Source organism: Callorhinus ursinus, unplaced genomic scaffold (assembly GCF_003265705.2).
Source record: "Callorhinus ursinus isolate GAN/ISIS: 27379988/994484 unplaced genomic scaffold, GSC_fseal_2.0 scaffold71, whole genome shotgun sequence".
NCBI classification, from domain to species: domain Eukaryota; kingdom Metazoa; phylum Chordata; class Mammalia; order Carnivora; family Otariidae; genus Callorhinus; species Callorhinus ursinus.
This window is the reverse complement of record NW_027397133.1, coordinates 6,002,832-6,020,443: the sequence shown is the minus strand read 5'-3', so window position 1 is coordinate 6,020,443 and position 17,612 is coordinate 6,002,832. Positions and strand designations below refer to the sequence as shown.

The following is a 17,612-nucleotide window of genomic DNA, read 5'->3' as shown; positions in this document are numbered from 1 at the left end:
ATGTCACTTTTCCACCTGCATCTACCCTCCCCCTCCCCACTGCCGGGAGTCTCTGGATTCCAGCTCAAGGGGTTCTTTCCCAAGCAGACCCTCACCATCCAGCACTCCTCTCCCAGGACCCAGGAGTCCCCACCGTTGGTCTCTTCTTCCTTCAGACCCAGTACTATCTCCAGCCCCTTCCTTCCCCAGACTGAAGCAAAATCCCAAGCATCTTCCCCTTCAAATCCCCAAAGAAGAGACACAGAGTGGGATTTCTACACATTTTTATTCACTCCTTCAAAAAGCACCGCAGGCCAACCACACCTTTGATTAGCCCTCCCAGGCTCCCCACCCTAGTGGATACGAGTCTCTTCATCATCATCCAGAAATGTATGAAATTCGGCTAAGGCGATGAGATCATCTCTGGCAACGGCAGGGCCAAGACTTAGCATCCATTTCCTTGAATTCTTGCCTTCGAGGGTCTTCCAGCCTGGAAGTACGACGTCGACACACCCCGGGGGCAGCCAGCAATCAGTTCTCAAGGGAGTCTTAAGTCTTTCTGCTTGGATGCTCCCAGAGACAGATGCCTGGCTAGCAACGTGATGCCTTCCATCAAAAGTCATAATTTAAAAGACAACCCCCCCCAATTAGTCACAACACCCAAGAGTGTCAATACACAACGACAGAAACACAATCAGCACTCCCCAGCAAAGACACAGGCAAACAAAATTGGGTTTTGCTTTCTCAGATATGATCTCTGGCACGACCCTCGTTGGCATGAGGGCAGAGGGAATTTGGAGCAGGGCAGCATGGGGTAGAGGTGTCAGGCAAGACCAAATCAGAGATGGCGTGAAAAGTGGCGGAGACAGAGGAGGGCACTGTGAGCAAAGGCATGGGCGTGAGACAGAGGTGCCCAGACTAGAGCTGTCTGGGTGCTGCCTGGGGCCCAGGGCATAGGCAACAAGACTTATGGTGGAGCTCCCCAGGGGCCAAGCTTCTCCCAAGGGCTGCAGCGTGAGCTGACGGGTTGTGTGTGTGTGTGTGTGTGTGTGTGTGTGTGTGTGTGTGTGAAGATGCATGTACATACATACATACATATTCTTACAATTACCCTGTGAGGTAGATGCCATTTGCTGAGTGACTTCCCCAAGGTTACCCCAATGTCTGGAGGACTGTCTGACCCTAGAGCTGTGCCAATAGGATTTCCCGTGATAATGGGAGCGTCCTAGGTCTGTGCTGTCCAACGCTCTAGCCACACATCACAGGTGGCTACCGAGCCCTTGAAACGTGGTTAGTGTTAACTGGGAAGTGGAGTTTTAAACTTTATTCACTTTTAGTTGAAAATGGATACACACCTCAGTTATTGGGAAACTGGTCAATATAATCGGGACAACTTGGGTAAAGGAATCGATTTCTCCACCGACAAATTTTTCGGAAAGTTAAATAGAGGTACTTCTGATGAAAATTTACCATCTGAAGGCGATGTACGCTAAGTGTAAAATATCTCATTCTTTTCTCGATTGATTACATGTTGAAATAATATTTTGGATTTACTGGGTTACATAAAACATAACTAGCTTCACTCTGTTTCCTTTTATCTTTTTTAATGTGGCTGCTGGGACATTTCAAGTTACAGATGCGGCTCACATTCCGTTTGTCGGACAGCGCTGCTGGGCGCCTCTCCCACTTCCCCACGTGTTGTACTGGATATTACAGATATGGGCAAACACCCTCCCCTGAAGCCCAAAAGGCCTTTGAGGACAATGCCTGAAGCCGTTCTGTATGGAGCCAAATGCTTTTCCCCACCTCGGCCATCTCAACTCCGAGGGGACAAATTGTGCCAGTGGTAGGGGTTCAAGATGGACACGGGGGTACCATCTGGCAGGTATCTGCCCCTCAGATGGGTCACCCCTGTCTCCCACTGTTAAAGAAAATAGGATCTTGGAAGTGTTTAGGGTTCTCGTCCAGCCCTTTCCTTTCGCAGATGGGAAAATAAGGCACTGGTCCAAGTCACCCAGAGTGCCAGTGGCAAGGCCTTGCTTGCTTCCCAGATCCCCTGACCTCCGACAGGAGCTTCTCTCCCACCAGATGCTTGTTTCTCCCTGCCTCGCTCATTTCCCCTGTCTTGTGGCAAGAGGTCGACAATCTAAGTTCCAGTCTGCCATGGAATAATGAATTCAGTATTTACTAAGCACCTACTGTGTTGTCAAGCACTCTTCTAGGTACTGGGGATGGAGCAGAGAACAAGACAGGTAAGAGGATCATAGCTATTAAATAGGTAAATAAATAAGGTAATTGTTTACAGTAATAATTGCTACACGAGAAACACTGACGGGCTGAGATGAATAATGGGGATGTGTGAGCTACTTCAGTTACACTGGTCAGGGAAGGCCTCTCTGGGGGGACATGTGAGCTGAGACCTGCTTGACAAGGAGGAACCAGCCATGGGAAGATCTGGGGGCAGAGCATTCTACGAAGAACAGCAAATGCAAAGGTCCTGGGGTAGGATCCAAGGTGGCCCACCCAGGCATCAGAAGGAAGATCAGGCTGGTTGGGGGATGGGGGGGGGCAGGGAATGTGAAAAGGCAGGGGCCAGACCACGTAGGACCTTGCTGTGTGCTGTTGGGCCTAGAGCCTGCCCTGACTGGGCTTTGCTCTCCCCATCTCTCATAAAAGAGATTCACTCTACTTAATGGCCTTTCGGTTCCCTTTCTGTTTGTTGACACTGAAGAATTCTGTGACCTGTGGCGTCTTTTCTACCTATCATTGGCAGCCTAGAACATTCCAGGCACTGTGGTTTCTGGCTTTGCTTCACTCATGGCACACTCCCACGGTCTGGAACGCTCCCTAGCTTTTCTGTGGGTCTCTTGCCCTCTGCAGCACTGTGTGTACACCAGAAGGCAGAACCTCTTGGTGACACCTGAGGTCGCCAACACAGAAATGTCTGGATCACTGCAGTACGACAGCTGCTTTTCCAAAAAAGGCAGGAGTATAAAATACCAAGGCCAGAAAGGGTTAGGCTTAATGTCGGAACAAATCAAGACCAAAAAGAGATAGAAACCACTAAGGGAGAGAGGAACAAAGGAAAAGACTCACCAAAGAGCCCCTGAATCACTCAGCACCTATGAAAAGGGGCAGTCATATCCCTTCCCAAACTCACACAGACAGAGAGAGACAACTGCCAGGGTCGAAATCCATAAGGGATTTGTGGGAGGTACCTCTGAGGTATGGGTTCCTGCCCTTCCACACCTAGAAGGCCTCATTTCTGGTCTCTGGCTACCATGCCCAGACCTCTCGCCTCCTCCCCTCATTTTTGTGGGACCATCCTCCCCACAACAGCTGGGAAAGGAATCTGGGTCATCAGTCCCCTGGAGCAGCAAATATTAGGTATCTCTCTATTCCTCAAGGGGGACCAAAGGCTCTCCAGCTCTTTTGCACAGCCCCCTGTTCCCTCCTGTAGATGGAGACCTCCCACCACCCAGGAATTAGAAACCAAGGTCCAGGGAAGATTCAAAGCCACCCTCTTGAGGAACTGGGAGGCTGGATGCAGACCCATTCCCTCTGGGAAGCCTGGATCCTATATCCCCATGTGTCTCAGCAGTTCCAAGGATTCCGGCTCCCTGGGGTACCCAGACTCCTTCCTCCATACTGGAATCTCCAGGATGATGGAGACCCTCTTCATCAGGAACCAGGGCTTTCACCTATTCTCCCCCCTCCCAGGGCTAGAGGACCAACAGATCCAGTTTCTACTCCCCTGGAGACCAGGACAGAACCCCTTCTAGGAGTCCAACCCCTCAACTTCCTTCAGGACACAGTCTGGAGTCATGCCCTGCGGTCCCCAGGGAAATCAGTTCTCTCCCCCAGACCCCACTCCCCTTCAGGACCTAGGGATCCAGGACACTACAAGTCACGCATCCCAGTCCGTAGTCCTAGAGCCCTCATCGCCTTCAGGCACCCAGGATTCTGGGTGGTGGCCCCCAGCTCTGTTACCTCAGAGGCCCAGACATCCGACGCCAGATTCTGGACTCCCAACTCCACCCCCAACCCCCCCCCAAGCGGGACCTGGGAGTCCTCAGCCCCTGGTGGAGCCAAGCAGCACGGACGCTGAGCACCCCGGAAGCCCCGACCCTCATCCCTCCCCTCACTGCGCGGGCCAATGGGGTGCCAGCACCGCCTCGGCATCGGCCTGCATCTCGTCGAGGGCCTGCAGCAGGACACCGTGCGCGGCGCGGTAACCCAGGCCGCCGGTGGCCGCCGCCCCGCCCGCCGGCCACAGGAAGGAAAGGGCGCCCAGCGCCGCGCCCCCCGCAGTGCCCTCGCCCGCCCACGCGCCCAGCCTCGCCTCCACCTCGGCGCGCGTCACGGGGCCCGGGAAGCGCGTCCGCTCTGCCAGCTCCCCGGGGGCCAAGCCTAGCGCGCGCTCGCGTCGAGCCAGCGCCGCGGGTTCGAGCCCCAGCGCCCGCCGCCACTCTGCCAGCTGGCCCCGCAGCAGCGCCACGTCGCACGCCCAGCCTAGCCCTGGTACCGGGGCCGCCGCCGCCGCCAGGCTAGCCAGCAGAGCCGGCCGCCACGCCCCGGCCCGCAGCGCCGCAGCCTTCATCCGCGCCCCGTGGGGAGACGCAGGTGGCAGCGCCAGCAGCAGCGCCCCCGCCTGGGCCGGGGGGAGCGCGCGCCGCAGCCACTCGCAGAGCCCGGGGAGGCCGCCAGGCCGCAGGGGGAACACGGGCGGCGGTGCCTCCTCCAGCACCTCCCATGTCTCATCCTCCGGGCTCAGTGCGGCCGCACGCTCTGAGTCCCCACTGCCCGATTTCTTCGCGCCGCCGCCAACACGCGGCAAACTCTCACTGCCTGCCTTCTCTGAACCTTCCCCGCTGCCTGCTTTCTCAGACTCTTCCCCGCTACCTTTCTGCAATCCAGTGCCACGGCTCTCCCTTCCCTCACTGCGTGCATTCTTCAACCCCTCTCCGCCTGCGTTCTCTGAGCTCTCGGAGCTGGGCTTCTCTGCCTTCTCCTCTTCCTCCGGGTACTCTGGATCCTCGCCCTCACCGTCTGTTCGCACGCAGACCAGCGGCGCATCTGGCAGCACGAAGGGCCGAACCTCAGCCCAGTCCTTCTCAGTAGGGGCCCCCGGGGTGACGAGGATGAGGGCGTCGTAGTGGGTCGGATGGGGGGCGGCAGCAGTGCCCGCGGAGCCCAGAGGTACGTTCCAGAGCACCACGTTGGGACGCTCTGGGGCGGGGTAGGGCGTGGGCCCCGGGGGCGTGAAAACAGGCTCGTCATCTGGGTCAGTGGGATCCAACCCAAGTAGCATGTTCAGCACAAGGCTCGCATCTGCCTTGCCGGTCACAGCCAGGTCCAGTTGCGCGCTGCCCAGGCGCTCCAGGCCAGCGCGAACCCACGACAGCGCCGCCTCCAGGCCACCGGTCTCAAAGGCCTCACGCACAGCCTCCAGCTCTGCCGCACCCAGTACCTCGAAGCCATCCTGAGCGGGTGGAAGGAGCCTGAAGGAACAGGAAGAGGGAGGGTAAAGGGCAGGAAGAGGGTTTAAACGCTAGAGGGCGGTGCTATGCGGACAGGACTAGGCTCGGATGATAAGGGTGGAATTTTCCGAATGATCCCTGAAAGAAGAGGGAGGGGCCAGACTAATGGTACAGCATATAGAAACCAGGGCTTAAAACAGGGGTGGGGCAGGTTCGTTGAGGTCAGGTTTCCAACAAAGCCTAAAAGGGGGAACCCGCTAAATCTTCTCTGGGATTCAAGCTTTTGAGGGGAGGGGGGGGCTTTTCCAAGGGACCTGCAGGGTTAAGAAAGGCCAAGCAAAACTCACCGAAGGTCGGGCTCAGGCAAAAACAGGCTTGCAACTTAGAATTGTGGACTAAAGAAAAGTCAAGCACCTTCCGACCAGAGCAAGGTCACCCGGGGCGCTCTTTGCTGAGACTAGGCGTAAGGAAGGGAATAAGGACCAAAGAGGGGAAAAGCCTCACCTATCAGTGCTTACCAAAGAAGGAGATGTGGCTAAGGAAAATGATGCACACTGAGCCTCATGTGACTTCTATGAAATAGGTGGCCAGGGGATGGGGGAAAAAATTCAGAAGGTAGCCAGCAAATGGGCATAGAAACGAGACGGGATTAGAGAAAGGCGGTGGGGGAGCAATCCCAGAAATAGTAAGGCTCACTGAGGGTGTGGCTTTACAAGGACTGGTGTAGCTGGAGAACAAAGCTGATGATGGGGAGGGCGAGGAGGGCTCAAAGAAAAAGTGTGACTCCTAGGGTAAAACCTTCGCGGGCATCACAAGCTTGTGTGCTGAGTGGGCCCTCCTTCAAACTTTTGCGGGGGAGGGAGGTAGTATTTGGGCTTTAGGTCCTGGCCTCTCCTAAAATTCTCACTGGGGCAGGGCTTGTGACCTCAGAACACTGGCAGGAGGACGAACCTGGAGGACAGGTCGGAACCTATAGCTGACCCTTGGATGGGGCGAGGCCTAGAAGTGGGGAAAGGGTCCAGCACTGAGCTTGGGCTTGGGGTGGAGCCTCGCTGACCTCAAAACCTGCGCTGAGGGGTGGGATCTGGACGAGAGAGCAGGGCCCCCAGCAGCTATCCTGTTAACGCCTGCCCCAAGCTTGCTGGGGGTGGGGTCTCGCGGATCTCAAAGAACATTTTCTGAGTGCGAAGTCTAAAAGACCAGGCCTCCAACCCACCCCAACTCCTCGCTCACCTTTGCAGCACCTCCGCCTGGCTCCGCAGCGCCACCCGCAGGCGCTCCAATTCCTTGCAGCCATCTCCGCTGCCGCAGTCGGCCGGCAGCACGAAGAGAGCCGCGGCCCCCAACCCTGCGCTGTTCAGCAGGGCCTCTGTCTCATCCCGGGCCTGAGCTTCATTTTCCGAATCTCCAGGACGGAGGTTCCGCACAGCCAGCAACGGGGTCCCTCCGGCCAGGGCGGCCCGCGCTGCTTCTCCCAGCGCTGGGGCTAAGGGCTCCCCGTTCCCGTCGGGGCCGGGCAACACCAATACCAGCACATTGGCCTCCGCCGCCCAGGGCCCTGGCGCTGCGGGTGGACAGCTCAGCTCGCCCAGGAAAAGGCCAGGGCCGGCAGCTCGCAGGCTGGGGATCCCGGAGTCCGGCCGTCCCTCGGGAATCTCTATCGTCTCCACATTCCCGTCGCACAGCGCTGCAATCAGCGCGGACTTGCCACAGCCCGGAGGCCCCAGGAACAAGGCGGTCACGTCACCCCGTGGCGGTGGCATACCTGGAAAGCAAGGGGGTGGGGCAGACCCGGGTCAGGGAGCACTCAGCCTTGTTCATTCTTTGTCATCCCACTCTGGTCTCAGAGTTCAGTCCTTCACCCCGTCCCCTTCCCTTCTTGGATGTCACTCCCAGGGAAAAATCCGGCACCCACGCCCTACTTTTTCCCCAGGGATAAGGGCATCTTATCCGCCCTCTTTCTGGATACATTTTTGTTTCAAATTCTCAAAATCGGGCCTCCAGCCCTCTTCTTCCTCAGGGACATAGATGTTTCTATCCCCCACACCTCCCTTCCAAATCACTAACCGAGCAAACCGCCGACACAACCTGAGAGTTCAGTCGGCGGCGACTTATCAGCCGCCGAGAAGCCCCGCCCCTGGGGTCTGGCGGACGGAGGCCGAAGAGGTTAGAGGGCCGGGATTTGGGGACGTCCGGACACGTTCCGGGGGCTCTAACCTGACGTCACTCTTTTAAGGAGAGGGTGTGTCTTGGAAGCGTGACCTCGGGGCTACAGCCCTTCACGGCGCCTGCGCAAAGCCATCGACGTACGCCCGCTCCTTATGGGGGTCCTGCTGCCGCAAGGCTCGGAACAATGAAGGAGTCAAGGCGCCTGCGCGCCAGGAGAGCCTGGCCACAGTGGCGCAAGAAGCTGAGGTCTGTACGGCACCGGGGCCTGCAACGTCATCATAACGCACCCCAGTGCAGAAAAGGACCCCTCCCGTTACTCTGAGGACCCGGTTGGCGAGACTGCATCACTGCCGGATAGCATGCCGGGCCTGGGCTTCGAGAGGCTCATCAGGCGAAAGGGCGTGGAAGCCACTGGGACCTTAAGACTCGGTGGGCCCTACCCCGCTTCCCTCCGGGTGGCGGCGCTGTGACGAGCGACTGACAGGCGCAACGAAAGGCAGCCCTCTGCCGTCTGGAGCAAAACGGAGGCCTGGGCTACCCGCCTCGGGAGGAGGGAACCGAGGGCAGTGCTCGGGGCGAAGGCTGAAGGCGCGCGTGGGAGGCGGGGGCCCTGGGTGGAACGCGAGGGTTACAGGATGTCAGAGAAAGATGCCTCCCGGGAAGAGGCGGGCTAAAGCCTGGATGCCAGCACCGGCCTCAAGACACGTGGGAGACGGGGATGAGGCTGGTGTCAAAGCTCAAGGGTTCCATGCCGAGTTCAGGGAGTTAGTTTGATGTAGGAGGCCATAGGTCTCATACAGGTGAGAAGGCTCGAAGGGGTGTCACAAACCTAGGGAGTCGACCCTTTTGGGAGGGTCGAAGCTTCCCTAGGGAACAGCTCCATCAGGTTAGAGTTCAAGAGGATGGCATCTTATGGGGGCAAGGAGAGCCCGTCAGAAGTCACGGGATTAGCGGGCCCTTTAGTGCTGTCGATAAACGAGCGACTTCACTTGATTTACTATTCTGTCATGCGTGCTACTCTCTTGACCAGAGGGATCCCAGTCACTATGGAGGACCCGCACCCTGAAGAGACCATGGAGCAGCAGGATTCGTCCAAGGAGAGGAGTCCCCGCAGTCCAGGAGGCGACATCTGTGAGTGCTGCTGGCCAGAGGAGGGTGGGGTGCTGGAGCTGATGCTAGCTAAAGGTATTTCTATAGCATTTCAGTGTCCCAGGCGTTACAAGCACTTGCCTGCTGGGAAGGGTCTCTAATAAATGGCTTCTAAGCTGCCCTACCAGGGACTGCCACTCTCCACCCTTACCCTCATTCTGCTCAGATGTACCCACCCTGCTTTGTCCACGTAAGTTCGAGTGGGCTGCAGTTCAGGGCAACAAAGTGGCATCCAGAGAGGCTTGGGGTGGGAGATGTGGCTGGGAAAAGTGGGGCACTGGCAGAGGAGCCCCAAGGTTCCAGGCCCAACTCCGCCCCAGACTTTCGGTGTGACTCGGGCTTGGGTTTCCCTATGTCAAGAGAGGTTGCCACTACTCAGGTGACACGGCTGTAATGGGGATTGGGGCAGAGAAGGGGAAGGTCTGATGTTAATGAAGGCAGCCAATTTGACAGAGCATGATAGCAACAGCTTCTACTGAAGGCTCTTGATGCTTATGGGCGCTTTGTAAGCTTTTAACCTTCGTTATCCCAGTCCTCCTGTCGGACCCAGGCAAGGAGAGGTTATCTGTGACAAGGACAGCCCCAGTGTCAAGGCCCTTCAGCCAAAGACCACCAGGAACACACCCTACAGTTGAACGAGTTGGGTTTATCGCTCTTTGCACTGAGGAAGCACACATGCCCTGGGGCGCTGTGGGGCCTCTCCGTGTTATAAAGGATTTATCTTAGGTGGTTTGGGGAAGGGTTCAAGGAAGGGTTTTGCTCCAGAATTAGATGCTGCCTGGTAAGCAGGTGCAAAAGATAGGGTGGTCAGATCTTATCTAGGAGGGAGACACAAAGGCTCAAGCTGCGACTGATAAAGCAGCAGCAGCCCCTCCTAAGAGCCAGGATAGCGGGGTGTTTGGTCTTTCTTGTGGCTTGGACAACGTTCATGTTTTGTCTGTGTTCAGACGTTATTCTGGCATGGTCTTGACTTGATTCATCTCAGTCACAGCATGGCCTTGTCTGACGAGGTTCTGTGAAACTGCTTATGTTCAACAGGAGAACACCAAGGCCTAGCTGCGAGCGCCAGGCCGGCCCCCGGCTGTCAAGCTGCTTTTCTCTTTCTCAATACTAATAATTGCAAACCACTGTGTAGCACTCTTCTAAGCACTTTATATGAATTAATTCATTTACTCCTTCCAGCAACCCAATGAGATAGTAATAACCGTACTGATCAGTTGTAGCCATACTGATGTGGTTATGACCCCATTCTCCAGATGAGGAAACTTGTACTTGCCTAGGAAGTGGTAGATCTGGAATTCAGTGCCAGGCGTTCTGGCTCCAGAGACTGTGCTCTAACCACGGGGCTCTGTTGGAAGGGCAGATTCCCCGGGTTCCAGTCCTGACTCCACCATTTCATTTCCCGGCCTCATGACTGTAGGCAAGTTGCCCGGCCTTTCTGAGCCTCAGCCTGCTCATCCATAAAACAGGTCCTGTAATAGTTTGCCTGTGCCACTGTCCAGCCCTGGCATATAGCCTGGCACATGGTAAGCCCTGAATGTGAATTGTTGGCATGACTCTGGGGCTTGGGAGAGGTCCTGGTGACTCTTGCTGGCTTCCCCCCGACCTCTCCCCACGTCCCTCAGGCCACCTGGGGGCCCCGCAGTGCACCCGCTGCCTCATCACCTTCGCCGATTCCAAGTTCCAGGAGCGTCACATGAAGCGGGAGCACCCAGCGGATTTCGTGGCCCAGAAGCTGCAGGGGGCCCTCTTCATCTGCTTCACCTGCGCCCGGTCCTTCCCCTCCTCCAAGGCCCTGATCGCCCATCAGCGCAGCCACGGTCCAGCCGCCAGGCCCTCCACGCCAGTGGTGCCCACCGCTGCCCAGCCTACATTCCCCTGCCCTGACTGTGGCAAGACCTTTGGGCAGGCTGCTTCTCTGAGGCGGCACCGCCAGGCGCATGAGACCCGCACCCCTCCCGGCCCTTTTGCCTGCACTGAGTGTGGTCAGGACTTTGCCCAGGAAGCTGGGCTGCATCAACACTACATCCGGCATGCCCGGGGGGAGCTCTGAGTGAGGGCTAAGCCCTCCCTAGGGCAATGGGTGTGGGGGAGGGTTCTTTGGCTGCTAGAACCCACCTCTGATATGGGACGGGGGCCTTGGAAGGATTTGCTTCCCTCCCTGGACAGGCAAAGGACTCCTGATAAGTAGGACCCAGAAGATGCTCATCTACAGCTTCAGTCTTTGGAGGACACAAAGGCCTTCAGGGATATAGTGAAATTAGTGAAATCTTTTGTTTAAAAAAAAAAAATGAGCAAGCAAAAGGGAAAACTGTTATTTGTATCTCCCTCATTCCCAATTAAATAGTTTGAAATCACAACTAGCTGCAGATTGTGTAATCACCTTTAATTCTTCCCAGACGGGTGGCATGAGCTGTAGGAGCAAATTCCCCTGGATGTGTGCCTGAAAGGGGGCAGGGAAGGTGAGGTGTTGCGGGGCCTGTAATGTCACTGGAAGGGTCCCAGACGTGGAGCAACTTGGGCCTTTGGAGACAGAATAGCAAAGTTGGGGGCTGTACTCTGAGTCACGTGGGGGTTGCAATTCAAGTCCTTGTCTTCTACCACCCTGTCAGTCTTTCCCACTCACGGAGAGGCCATGGTATTGGATGGACTGGGGCTCCCCCCCCAGTAATCTATTGCCCGCTTAAATAATTTTATGTACTATTCTGGTCATGGAATATTTTCTAGATGTGTAAGTGAGATGACATGAATAAAATTAACAAATAGTATCTAAAAACAAAAAAGACCTACATTAAAATGTCTAAACAAGGAACTCTGGCTCTTGAGCAGGAATTCCCAGAAAATATAAGGGCACAGGGTGGGGATGCCTAGGTGGCTCAGGTGGTTAAGCGTCCAACTCTTAATTCTGGCTTATGTCATGATCTCAGGGTCGTGAGAGCCCGCCCGGTTTCAGGGTCTGCACTGAGCATGGAGCCTGCTTAAGATTCTCAATCTCCCTCTCCCTCTGCCCCACACCCCTTCGCACATCCCTCTCTCTCACTTTCAAAATAAATAAAATAAAAAGAAGGGCACAGGGAGGGGGAAGCTCAGGTCAGAGCTGGCCTGGCCCTGCAGGGAATCTGGTTTGAAATCAAACAGAGATACCTTCTGTTTCCTGTTGTATTTGGCCAACATTGGGAGAGCTCCCATTAAGATCCTATTTTCAGCTCTTGAAAAGCCTAACCCTGGGCCAAGTCCCACCGGGCCTCGTGCTGAGTGTGGTCAGGACTTTGGATTACCTGTCCTGCCCCCTTTAGTGACAATGGTTGATGCCCTGCATACAATAATCACAGAGTCTATCTGAACCGAGGGATGGGGGGCGGAGCAAGATGGCGGAGGAGTAGGAGACCTGGATTTTGTCTGGTCTCAGGAATTCAGCTGAATAGGGATCAAACCATTCTCAACACCTATGAACTCAACAGGAGATGGATGAACTGAGGGATGTTTTTAGAGCCCATAGCTGAGATAGATATGGTAGAGACTGATAGATGTCTCCCAATTTTTAGCTAGGTACATGGTAGCTACAAACACTCCCATTCCCCAGGGTCCCTTGCAGCTAGGTGTGGCCCTGTGACCCGAGTTCTGGCTAAATTCTGGGTAGAGTTCTCAGGCTTCAGAGAGGGACATGCCTTTTCCTCTACCTCCCTGCCTGGAGTGTGGACGTGGTATCCAGCCATCTTGGGCCATGAGAGCAAGATATGGGCTGGCAGAGCAGCAAGACAGCAAAAGGATGGATCCCTTGACCGTGGGTCCCTGGACCATGATGACTTCATGGAGCAGTCATCATACCAGCCCTAGAATATCCACTTCCATACTATCACGTAAGAGAGAAATAAGCCTCTATCTTGTTTAAATCACCCTTATTTTGGGTCTCTGTCACATGCAGCCTCATTTAAAGCCTGTCTGCAGCGCAGAACTGCAGATCTGAGTAGTCACAATGGAGACCGTATGGCCCGCCAAGCCTAAAATCGGAAAGGGCCATCTGGCCCTTTACAGTAAAAGTTGGCTGACCTCTTGTCTAACCGACGGACAAACAAACTACTCTGAGCCTGGCAGCCAGGATTCCCACCCCGGGAAATACTACCTCTAGTAGGGGGCTGTGCATGCATGTGTTTGTTTGTGCAGGATTTGGGCGGGGCTAGCTAGCCCGGATCTCTTTGCTTGGATGACTTACGGGGAAATTGGTTTGGAGTCAGTTGGCCATCACTGTTTCCTAAAATATCGACTTCACCAAAGTCAAATATTTCCTCTGCACCTGGCGACAGCTCAGAAATTTCCAACCCAGATGTTTTACACCTCCCCCACAGCGGTTCCCTCCAACCCAAACCTAAGGCTAGAATCACACATGCTCCCCTGAGATAGATAGCAGCCTGCCTGTGTTCTTCCTGTTCTCCCCACTCTCCAGATGTCATAGATTCCCAAGATTTTAAATAGCATCACTGGTGACTTCCCAATCTTTATCTGCAGCTCAAACCCCAGACTTCTCCCCATGAGAAAGTCACTTGGATGACGAATAGGCGTCTCAAAAACGTAAAAAGGGTCGATGTGACTCCTACAGCCCCCACCTACACCACTACCATGAGATTGGTCAACTGTCCACTCTACTTCTAAATTCCCAAGTCTTGGGGCGCCTGGGTGGCTCAGTCGTTAAGCGTCTGCCTTCAGCTCACGTCATGATCCCGGGGTCCTGGGATCGAGACCCGCATCAGGCTCCCTGCTCCGCGGGAAGCCTGCTTCTCCCTCTCTCACTCCCCCTGCTTGTGTTCCCTCTCTTGCTATGTCTCTGTCAAAAAAAAATAAAAATCTTTAAATTCCCAAGTCTGACCGGCCCTCCCCACAGCTGCTCTCCTAACTGCTCCCCTCAGCCCACCCCTGGACCTGCCACCACTGCTACCCCCTCCAGTCCACTACAGACCACCCCCCGTGTATGTAAGTCAGTGCACATCACTCATTTAAAATCCTCAAATGGAATACCATAAATAACATCCCAAGACCTTACCCAGGCCCAGAAAACCCAACAGTGATGGGAGCCCCTGCCTGCTAAGCAATCTTAACTCCCTCCCAGCTCTATCTTCACTATACTCCAGTCACACATGCCAGGCTGGTTTCTGCCTCAGGGCCTTTGCACTTGCTATTCCCTCTGCCTCGAGTGCTCTTACCCAGAATTTTGCAACACTGTCCCTACGTTATTCAGGACTCAACACATGCTACCACCTCAGAGAGGTCCTCCTTGACCTGCTTGGCTAAAGTGGCACCAGCAACCCTTACCCTGACTTAATTTCTTCTTAGCGCTCTTCAATACCTGGGATTATCATGCTTTTGTCTGTCATTATCCGTGTTCTTACCCTGGAATACACACTCTCGAGGGCAAGTGTTATGTCTTCCTCACTTCCCCAGCACCTAGGACACTTGATCTCAGAGGCTCAAAGAATGCTCAACTGTGCCCATTGTTTACTGAGTGTCTCTCGGCATCATCCCTGTGATGCTCTGTGATGCTGGGCTTTCTGCAGTTAGGTTTCCCAGACTCCAGAGCTGGCTTCCTCAAGTTCTGCCCACAAGAGGGATGGCATAAAGAAGGTAGGAAGACGGAGAAGGGACTCACCTTGCTTTGGATTCCCTCCAGCAGCAGCTCAGGCTCCAGTGCCATTCTGTACTGGGCACAAGGTACTGTGCTAAACCTCTTGAGGTTTAAACCTCTGCACACGGCCTGTCCTCCAAGCTCCTGCTGGGCCCGGGACCCCAGTCCTAGGGGTGGGAGCTTTGTGCAGAAACGAACTGCTCAGTTGCCTCAGTTTTCCACATTTGTGCTCTCAGACTTCTAATAGCTGCATGACCACTCCCCTGCGTTAAGTCCTCTCGTTGTAACTCCCAGCTTGGTGTCCCTATCCTGCCTGGACCCCAAGGAACTGAATGACCCCACTGGCAGCAGACTAGGTGTCTGGATTCCCAGTCTCTCATATCCTTAGGAATTTTTGCTGATGAATGGATTGTTCTCTACACCCATGCTTAGAAACCCCCATCTTAGGGCAGAAGAGCGCTTAAGCATGCTGCTCCAGGAAATAAAATCCATCTGTGGTGTTTTAATGAGCTGTGAATTTCTGCTTTGACGATTCTAAGAGTCATTGATGTTAAGCTATAGTGGTTAGGAAAGTCTCAAGCTGAAGAGTGGATAAATGTCAGGTTTTCAGATTCTGAGTCTCTAGGATGAAAAGTGTGGGTTTTGACAGATGCTTTGGTATAAGATCCTGTAACAGGCACCAAAATGCAAGTGTTCTTTGTGGCCAAGCAGGTACCGTCATCAGGGAAGCAAGCAGGGCGTGAGGGGTCCACATGCCAGATGGTGGGGAATGGGTGCGTGGGCCGGAATGCCCCATTAGCAGAAGGTAACCCTTACTCAGCTCCAGCAAGCTACTGTCCTATGGGATTGTGGGTTCAGCAATCGAGATCTCACAATTTTTAAGAGAAACTCCAACCCTCCATTTTGATGTGAAATCTGCCCATTTTTAAATGTTGGTAACCAACATGATTAAAAAACCTCCGTAACTCTGTGGAGACCAAACACACTCCTGCCAGTCAGATGATGGCTACGGACAGCCAGGCTGCCATTTCTGGAATGTGGCTTAACGGTGAAGGACGTATGCCCTGCACCCCGTTGTGTGGAGTCAAACCCGGGCTCTGCTTATTAGCTGTATGACCGACCTGTAGCAGTTAAGTCAACCTCCCTGGGCCCGAGCTGGAACCGCTATAAAATGGTTGTGATAATAGCCCCTATGCCTCTAAGGGTTATGACAATGACTGGAGACATGGAGACACAGCCCAAATTGGTAGAATGGCTTAGAAGGCCTGGCCCTCTGCCCCTCCCTGACTTTGCCTTCCCACCAGTCTTCCCCTGCCTTCATCAGCAACTGCCTCATGCCCTAAGTGTTCTTCCATAAATATCCCAAGTAGGGCCCCACCTCAGGGCCTTTGCACTCACTGCCCCTGAAGACAGGAGCCACACACACACACACACACACACACACACGCCTCCCCACCCCGTTTTCCTCCACAGCACTTACTACCTTCTAATGTTCTCTACGTTTTATATATTTTACTGTATCTAAGTATCTGTCTTCTGCGTTATAAGAGGGGTTTCCAAAAAGGCAGGGAGTCTTGTTCATCATGCTCACTGCTCTACTCTCAGCTCCCAGAATAGTGCCAGTATCTCGCAGGTGCTCAATACATCACTGTTGAATGAATGAATGAATAAATAACAGCCCCTACCTCATAAGGATCCGATGCGATTGTCCATATAAAGCGCTTTAGCCCAGGGCCTGGTCCACCGTGAGCGCTGATTTAATGATGGCCATTACGGTAATTCAGGTTCTATTCTTGAAGGTTCTTAGTTGCCAAGCTTCTATGAGTTAACACATGTAAAGCGCCTTAGAACAGGGCTTGGCATACAGTAAATGCTCAGTAAATGGTAGCTATCATTATAATTAGGCTTCTATTTTCTAAGAAGCTTTGGTGCCAAACTTCTATGAATTAGTACTTCCCATCTCCAAGCAAGAGCCAAGTTCCAACAAAGCTCTAACCAGCTGGCCCTCCGCTCCCCTCTGCCCTCACCCCTCCAGCTCTGCCCTCTCTGACACCCAACAGGCTCCTGCCTCCTCCCGCCTGGACTGCTCGTCCCGCCTAAGTATGCAGCTCCAGCTCCCTCCTCCCCTCTGCCTCTGCTTAGGGCTCCGTCACCTCCTCAGGGAGGGCTACATTTAAAATGGCAGCCCCCTTCCAGCACTGTTCTCCCTCCTCTGCTTTGTTCTTCTCCACAGCATCTACCCCCAGCCAGCATACGCTCCATCTTACTTATTTACTGTCTGTCCTACCCTCCCCCCTGCAAGCTCCATGAGGACAAGGGTTTTATTTTGTTCACTGGTATATTCCCAATGCGCAGCATACAGCAGGGACTCGGAAGATAATTCCTAAATGAATTAATGGATCACAGTCCCTACCTCACAGAGTTATTCTAAGGACCTGATGATCTCATGCAAATAAAATGCAGCACTCTGTAAGCGCTGGGAAAATGGCAGCTGTAATTATAATTAAGGTTCTATTTTTGGAAGTTCCTAGATACACAACTTCTATGAGTCAATATATATAAAGCTCTTGGACCGGCACTTGGCACCCAGGAAGCACAGCTCTGATTATAATTAACGTCCTCTTTGTGAAGGTTCTTAGGCAGGGGCAGAGAACATTAGCTGTCCTCCACCATCCTCCACAAACTGTTCTCTGCTTCCCGGGCATTGGCTAGACCGCTTCTCCCAGATTCCCCTGCAAGGAGCTGTGGCCATGTGACTCATTTCTCAGCAGAGGGATGTCAATGGGAGCAGTATGTGCCCCGTTGGGGCTGGGGCTGGTAAGACATCACAGGTACCTCGCCAGGCTGGCCTTCCTCTTCCACCAGCAGGACCCAGGCCACAGCCACTCAGCCATGACCATGTGGATGACAGTCGGCTAAGGGATGGCCCAGGTCCTCGAATCACTGCATGGAGAAAGGCTGTCCCCCAACCTGAAACACCCACCCTGGACTATGATGTGAGCGCGAAACCTCTGTACTGTTGAGTCCAGCCCGTACATCATGGGGTCTGTGAGTAAATACATGGAAACCACACTGAACAGAAGCACTCAGGAAATGTTGAAAGTCTTAATGACGATGTTAAGGGTCCCCCCAGGGAGGAGCCCCAGGGGATGGGAGGGGATAAACACCCAGGCCCATGCCTCACACACTCAAGAGTCTACACACATGCACGCACGCGC

At 54.2% G+C, this 17,612-nt stretch overlaps 2 protein-coding genes across 10 annotated transcripts; one reads left to right on the top strand and one right to left on the bottom strand.

The window, feature by feature from the left end:
- Positions 1 to 246: 246 nt before the first annotated feature.
- Positions 247 to 17,499, bottom strand: IRGQ (immunity related GTPase Q). 4 transcript variants are annotated; one of them, XM_025849701.2, is made up of 4 exons: positions 17,378 to 17,499; positions 16,080 to 16,212; positions 6,693 to 7,224; positions 247 to 5,480 (listed from the first exon to the last, which is right to left on the bottom strand). In XM_025849701.2, exons 3-4 carry the CDS (start codon positions 7,220 to 7,222, stop codon positions 4,121 to 4,123), a joined length of 1,890 nt encoding a protein of 629 aa, XP_025705486.2. In that variant the 5' UTR covers positions 7,223 to 7,224; positions 16,080 to 16,212; positions 17,378 to 17,499; the 3' UTR covers positions 247 to 4,120. The 4 variants fall into 4 exon arrangements, with proteins under 4 accessions (XP_025705486.2, XP_025705484.2, XP_025705485.2 ...); XM_025849699.2 differs by lacking the exons at positions 16,080 to 16,212; positions 17,378 to 17,499 and adding an exon at positions 7,677 to 7,810; XM_025849700.2 differs by lacking the exons at positions 16,080 to 16,212; positions 17,378 to 17,499 and adding an exon at positions 7,548 to 7,681.
- ZNF576 (zinc finger protein 576) lies at positions 7,760 to 11,137 on the top strand. Of its 6 annotated transcripts, none has more exons than XM_025849703.2 (3): positions 7,760 to 7,874; positions 8,659 to 8,759; positions 10,403 to 11,137. In XM_025849703.2, exons 1-3 carry the CDS (start codon positions 7,813 to 7,815, stop codon positions 10,828 to 10,830), a joined length of 591 nt encoding a protein of 196 aa, XP_025705488.1. In that variant the 5' UTR covers positions 7,760 to 7,812; the 3' UTR covers positions 10,831 to 11,137. The 6 variants fall into 6 exon arrangements, with proteins under 6 accessions (XP_025705488.1, XP_073742760.1, XP_025705490.1 ...); XM_073886659.1 differs by lacking the exon at positions 7,760 to 7,874 and adding an exon at positions 7,881 to 8,057; XM_025849705.2 differs by lacking the exon at positions 7,760 to 7,874 and adding an exon at positions 7,881 to 8,191.
- Positions 17,500 to 17,612: the final 113 nt, after the last annotated feature.